At 46.2% G+C, this 7,031-nt stretch overlaps 1 protein-coding gene across 1 annotated transcript in view; it reads left to right on the forward strand.

Moving 5' to 3' along the window:
- Window positions 1–7,031, forward strand: part of LOC104491232 (obscurin-like) — a 49,711-nt gene that overhangs the window by 2,223 nt on the left and 40,457 nt on the right. The window contains exons 2-6 of the mRNA XM_010133617.1: window positions 465–785; window positions 1,359–1,631; window positions 3,412–3,699; window positions 5,058–5,330; window positions 6,512–6,703. Coding sequence (XP_010131919.1) covers window positions 465–785; window positions 1,359–1,631; window positions 3,412–3,699; window positions 5,058–5,330; window positions 6,512–6,703 — 1,347 coding nt within the window. The remainder of the gene's footprint in view (window positions 1–464; window positions 786–1,358; window positions 1,632–3,411; window positions 3,700–5,057; window positions 5,331–6,511; window positions 6,704–7,031) is intronic.

A 7,031-nucleotide genomic window follows, 5' to 3' on the forward strand; every position in this document is an offset into this window, starting at 1 on the left:
TTGATTATATTTAATCTTCTGGAGCTATCGCTTCTTATTGATATCGACTCTTATCTATTAGCCTGATTCATATAAACACCCCCATTTTTTTCTTTATTTATAACAGAAGTCAGGTTTCTGGAGGAAGACTTAGATGAAATGCTAAAGGTCCCACAGGTTTATCATTAGTTCTAAACTAAAGGTCCCACAGGTTTATCATTAGATCTAAACTAAGGTCCTACAGGTTTATCATTAGATCTAAACTAAGGTCCTACAGGTTTATCATTTTTATATTGAAGGTCCTACAGGTTTATCATTATTTTTAAACTATCTCACTTCTCACAATGTTTATAAGCGTAGTATTGTGTTAACGTTGTTCAAATTAACAACTAAACCTACAAGCGCAGTTTGTGGTACCCACACCCTTTCCACCAGCCTTCCAGCAGTGGGGGTCATCCAGTGCTCCAAGGCTTATTAATATTCAGATATTCATGGCCAAACAATTAATGCTGTTTGCTGTCCTCCTTTTCTAGCCAAGAACAGCATTGTCCAGGGCTTGGAGAACGTGGAAGCCGTGGAAGGAGGGGAAGCCTTGTTTGAATGCTACCTGTCCAAGCCCGAGTGCTACAACTACAACTGGCTGATTGATGACGAACCCGCCAAAACCACAGAAAACATTGAGATGGTTTACTTTGAGAATGGGCGCAGGCATATTCTGCTGCTGAAGAACCTGACTCCCCGGGACAACTGCCGGGTGACTTTTACATGCAGCGACGCGGTGACCTCAGCCTTCCTGACGGTGAAAGGTAACCGAAGTGCTCGTGCGTAGAGTCTTAGATTTCTAGTTGAAAAGGGCAGAAGAACCAGGAGATGAGGGGCAGAGAGGTGCAATTGTTCTTCTTCCCACACCAGAAATGGATGATGCTTTACAGTCTCCTCTTTCTCTTGTTCCATGTGCTGCGACATGGATACATGCAGCGTCAGTTGGCAGTGAGTTAGCGGCAAGTGACTGTCTCACAGCTGTCGTTATTCGGATGCGTTGGGTTGTGTTTATAGGGAATTCAAGGCTCTAGAGGTGAGAGTTATGTCAGCAGCAACATTATCTCTGTACACTTGTATTTTACTGGAGACCCCCGTGGGGATGGGAACCCCTCGCAGAGTCCAAGAACAAGCCTCCTCTGTCATAACGTGGTATCTCCATTGTGATTTTCTGCCACTTGGGAATGACAGACATTGCGAGGTTCGTCTTTGCTCTTGAAAGTTTGGGAAAGTTTCAGTCCCCGATGGTACCTTCTGCTCTAGCGATACACAGAACCTCCCTTTTAACCATCTCCTTGGTGTCCTGTTTTGACTGGTTGATTACCTGGTTTTGTCTGTAGGATGGCGCCTGCAGATCTTGCAGCCTCTCACAGACGTGGAAGTCTCTCCAGGGGAGAAAGCTACGTTCAGCTGCGTTCTGAGTGAGGCTGTGCCGGTTCACGAAGTCGCTTGGTACTGTAATGACGTAGAGATCCAGTCGGATGAGGACTGGGAGATACAAGCAGATGGAAACAAATACAAACTCATTCTGAAAAAAGCCCAACCGCATCATTCTGGAGAGGTGACCTTTGCTTCCAGGGAAGCCATTGCAACAGCCAAGCTCTCGGTGATAGGTGAGTGTCTGCTCTTCTAGCCCGGTGGCACTTGAAATCTCGGACTTGAGCACTGAGCTACATTTCATTTTCTAATCTTTTTGCTGATTCTTTTCTCTTTGCCTGGCTCGTCCCAAGTCAATGTCCATAGTCTGAGGAGATGCCGCTGGGCAACTTGTTTGTTGACCAGAAACAGTTCAGCTCCTCAGAAGAAAATTGTATCAGGCTGGCAGTGGTCGAGATGTTCATCAGCTTTCTTTAGCTGCAGTCAGTTGTAAAAGATAACTTGGAATCCAATGGAAATCAATTTACTCAGAGTTCATCATCACCCTCAGCAAACAAGGGGACAGGAGGGAGCCGAGCCAGAGTGCACATGGAAAATTATCCAGGGCAGCAGAGAACCCTTTGAAATCTGCTATCCACTCAAGTGCAGGGCATCCAGTATTCCAGATTAATGGGTTGATAATAATTATTACAGTAATATTTTTATATTAAATAAATAATGAATTATTATTTGAGATCTTGTGGGTGAGATCCATAAACCCCACATCTTGTACTTCAGAGGTACAAGAGTGAATAGCTCTTGGAGTACTTTGCAAGTAGAAAAAGTGATAGTTCCCCAGTCCCCCTGTGGGGCAGGTTTGACCAATGATTTGTCAATGCCTGTTCCAGCACTCAAAGCCTGGCTCCTTCCCAGGGTGGGATAGGTGGGTCACCCACCACCCATTGAGCCAGTCCAACCCCAGTGAGGGTTATGACTGCAAGGTGGTTTAGCTGTACACTGTACTTGAGATGTTCAAGAGCCAGACTGCCCACCCATTCTTTAAATTATTGCAGATTCTCTGTCTAGTGATTTCTGAGACTTCAGAGACCTCTGATATAGTCCAGTCGTTTCCACATGCACACACACAAAAAATTGGTTGTTGATGGATTTAAAGCAGGGTTAGATTATTTGGGCCACCTACATCTTAGGAACTGCAAGATGCTAACCTCATGAACTCCCCCTGTTGATAGGTTTATTGTATGGAATTTGACTGAAAAGAGAGAAAAGAAGCTCTTATGTTATATTTGTAGTGCCCAGAATTAAAGAACTGGCTGTCGAGCTAATTTGCCTTTTATTTGTTGGGTTGGTACGTCGTGGAAGGTCATCTCCTTGGTAAAGGCCTTGAACCTGAAGACTAAAAGAATTATTTCTGTCTTCTAAGCACACCTGCATATTAAGTAAGGAACATTTTCCAGTGTAGTGAGTACGATTGTCAGCAGCCTGTCTAGTAGGACACCAGATCGTTCCCATTCTGTGTTTTTTTGTTATTGCCTGATGCTGTGACGTACGCAGTAATTACTCAGAAAATGAGTGACTTGCTATTAAATTACTCAATTTTACTCTGCAGTTCGACAGTAACTTGATTTCTATTAAGGCGAGTCCTGAAATAAATAGGATCAAGGCCCAAATGTAGCTGAAGTTTTCAGCTAAGCTCCTTGATAACGCAGACAGCGCAGGGTCATCTTTATTATGAGCTGGGTGGGACAAAGCAGCAGGAAAGAATCACCGCAGTTTGCGACATTAAGTATGTGAGATGACAGCTGGAAAATGAGTTTGTCTTTAACAACGGATCCGGGCGAAGGACAGCTCATTGGTGCACAGGTATGTGTCACGGCCCCGGGCGTGTGCCCGCGCAACTGTACCATCAGATAAATACTGAGTTTGTTGCGCTTCCTTCTCGCTGCTTGTAGGAAGCTTGTGTTGTTTTAAGCATTATTGCTCGTGTCATACATCATGGGACCTCTGTTGTGCCTTCAGCCCACCCCGATCCACCTGAAGAACCGGAAGTTTTAAGTAAGAACAGTCACTCTGTAACTCTCTCTTGGCACAAGCCGTTGAGCGATGGCGGTTGTGACATCTTAGGCTACAACGTGGAGAGGAAAATCCTGGGTGTTGGCTGGCAGTCCTGCAGCAAGGGCATCATTCAGAACACAGAGTTCATGGTGGACAATCTCACCCCGGGTGAACCCTACAGGTTCCGCGTCTCAGCTGTAAACAAAGTTGGGGCCAGCGAGCCGGTGCACTTCCCTCAGATGGTGCAGCTAGGTGAGAATGGAGAGATGTCCCCAGGGAGGACTGCAAGCTGCTGTGGCCCCGTGTTTTGTGTGGCATGCCTGCTTCACCCGTTCCAGGCATCTCCTGGAAGAGTTCACTCTGCAACGTCTTTCAGTGCTTTGCTGCCAACACAACAGACGAGAAAGAGCTTGGAAAAAATGTTCTGGGCTGCTGCAAGCAAAACCTGCTACGTTGTTAGTACTCGGTAGTTATTTTCTCTAAGCTGTCTTGCAGCCTACACTGCACCCGTGTGCGGTCCCGTCACCATCAGCTTCTCTTCTGGTGGAGTTTGGATGGAATGAGCCAAAAGGGCATGTTGGAATGCATTTGGGGGAACTGAGAGCCTGTACCAGTGCAGTGGGTGGGTAGTGTGGTCTTCTTCACCCATCTTTCTCTTTCTTACTATTTGCACATCTTTTTGAGAAAAGAAGTGCTGGAGGACTCGCTTCCTTTGCTGTCTGTTGGTGCGATGGAGAGCCACTCCCTCAATCTTTCTTTTCTTGCAATTCTTTCTGCCATAGCTGAGTGCCCAACAAATTCCTCGAAGTCATAATAATAATAATAGTAATAATAAATCCTCTTTTTTCAACATGTCAACTACCAGTATGTCAGCTGGACCCTGATAAATCTGCCTGACTGTGGTCTCCTCATCCCCGTGAAACGTGCAGAGGGGCAAATGACGCTCAGGAGCGTGATTTTGAGGAACTCGACTGTGTGCTTCCCATCCCAGTACGCACCTCCACGTTTCATGCCGTTATCTCGACTGTTGTACAAACAGCTTGCCATTGGCAGGCCCTCTCCCAAAGTAAGAGAAGTATCTTCCAAAGAAGACACAGAGCATTTTTGGGTTCACATTCTTTATGCTTTTTGAGAACCTAGCGTAAATCTACTTTTTAAAAATTTTTTTTTTTCAGAACTGGGATGAATTATCTCTTTTCTTATTTATTTTCCTCGTTTCTTTCTTGTCGCACTTGAGAACTGCTTCACTTCTAAACATTAAGATCTTCTAGGATCTGTAGGACTGCTTGAATACTGGTGATGGGTAAATGAAGATCAGCAAATAAACATGGGAATGTGAAAAATGCAACCACTCTTGCATGTGTATGTTCAGTTGGAGCTGGTTTAACCACTGGGAGAGCTTGTAAAGTTATTTTGATGGTATCTTTGGAAGCTCAGACGTTGGATGCTGCCAGTCATTTATTTTGTCCTTCAGTTGTCTACAACAGCTAAAGAATCTATAAATGAAGGACGGGATGCTTGGAGATTGTATAGAGTGATCTCACGTGCCTTAAAGCCAGGTTATTCTATGTTCTTTGTGCAAATTCACTTTTTTTTTTTTTAAATTACAGAGCCTCCAGTTACAGTCACCCATCCTTTGGTGGGAGGATCAGTCTCAGAAGGGGAGGTGGCTCGCTTGGAGTGCCAATTATCAAGTGAGACTGAAGAGAGGGTGATGTGGTTCAAAGGAAAAGAACAAATACAAGCTGGAGGGAGATACAAGATCCTCTCTGATGGAAAAAAGCAGATACTCCTTATTCATGCATTTAAACCTGAAGATCAGGACACTTACACCTGCATGGTTTCTCCAGAAGTCAAATCTGTGGCCAGCTTGTCTCTGGAAGGTACGGAGAGTGCATCCTGTGACGTTAAATCAGTGCTGCTCATGGACCTCCAGGGGCAGCTCCATGGCTTGGACTGGAATTAATTTTCTTTAACAAGCTGTGTCTAAAATCCACAGAGAATTGTTACCACAGACACATCTTCCTGTTCGGTATCGCCCAGTATGTTTCTGAATCCCTAACAGCTTCAAGCCACTCAGATAAGATTTTCCTGAGTCAGATATGTGCGGTGTGGTACTGTTGTGTCTACAAAGGTTTCTGGTGCCTTTTGAGATGCTTTAGGATATTCTGCTTGGCCTTCAGCTGCCAGTTTGGAAAGTGAGGGCTCTTTCGAATGTTCTGCATGGTATCCTCCAGCCCCCTGTCCAGACATTGCGCCATAGTGCTTGGGAATCCGAATTGTGCCCCTACAGCGGGATTCGGTGGCCCACACACGGGTATCTAGTGCCATTGAGGCACTTCAGGATGTCACCCTTGGCCTCCATCTCCTTCTCCAGAGGGACCCAGAGCATTCATAGGTCCTCTGTACTATCTGAGAGTCACATACGAGTGTCCCAGAAAGCCTGGAGCATCTCAAAAGGCACTGGGCACTTCACAGAGACAAGTCAACGCATCCTCGAAGATGAGTCACAACCTTCAGACTTAGACACATCTGAACAGGCAGGTGCCTCCACGTGAGGAGGGAGTCTCCACTCCCAGTATAGCCAGTGGAGGTCTATTCAAGACAGCCAGTGAAGCCCTGTCTAGCTGTAAAATAGGATGACCCTGAAGAGCTTTCCAGGCTCCACTGACGATCATAACTAGATATTCATCAACTGCAACATTTAAAAAGGAGAGAAACTTATTTCCTGGGCTCAGACATGCGAGGAACAACAACAACAACCCCCCCCACGTTGTTTAACCATGTTTTAAGTGCATGCATAGTATCACAGGATAGTTGAGGCTGGAAAGGACTTCTGAAGGCAGTGTAGACCACCCCCTCTGCTCAAATCAGGGTCACCCAGAACAAGCTGCCCAGTTCACGCCCGGTTATATTAAAGTCACATTTTGTTCTCAGCAGAACGCTCAGCTGAATGCCACTGACACTCCTCTGCCCAGGCTTTAGAATAAAATTTTGATGTGCTTTCTCACAGGTTACTCACAAACTTTGTCTTTTAACTTCGTATCATTTTAATTCTTCTCAGTTCCCACGGCGGCAATGCTAAAAGAGATCGCCAGGGAAGCAACCCCCGCAAGCCAAGCAGAGGAGCTGGTGGATGGCCATGTCCAGCCCAGCTTGCCCCCTGAGGCGGCTCAGGAGGGAGACCTTCACCTGCTGTGGGAAGCCCTGGCCAAAAAACGCCGCATGAGCCGGGAGCCCACCTTGGATTCCATCAGCGAGTTGCCTGAAGAGGAGGAGAAGCTTCAGAAGCTGAGGAAGGAGGAAGCAGAGATGTCTCACTATTACTCAGAGGAGTACTCCACATGCGATGAGCTGGCTAGGACAGGAGAAGCAGATTTCTCTTTCACAAGCTCAGATGACGAGTCTAGAGCTGGGACTCCTTCACTGGTAAGCTACCTCAAGAAAGCTGGGAAGGCAAGTGTCACCGTTACTAGCAAGGTTCAGTCCACCTCCACAGGCAAATTATGGAAACAGCAGGAGAAATCCAGCGTGGAGACTGCTGCGGCTGCCGCAGCTGCCTAAAACGCTGAACCAGGCAAGCC

The sequence above is a fragment of the Buceros rhinoceros genome, unplaced genomic scaffold, assembly GCF_000710305.1.
Source record: "Buceros rhinoceros silvestris isolate BGI_N320 unplaced genomic scaffold, ASM71030v1 scaffold2763, whole genome shotgun sequence".
In the NCBI taxonomy this organism is placed as follows: domain Eukaryota; kingdom Metazoa; phylum Chordata; class Aves; order Bucerotiformes; family Bucerotidae; genus Buceros; species Buceros rhinoceros.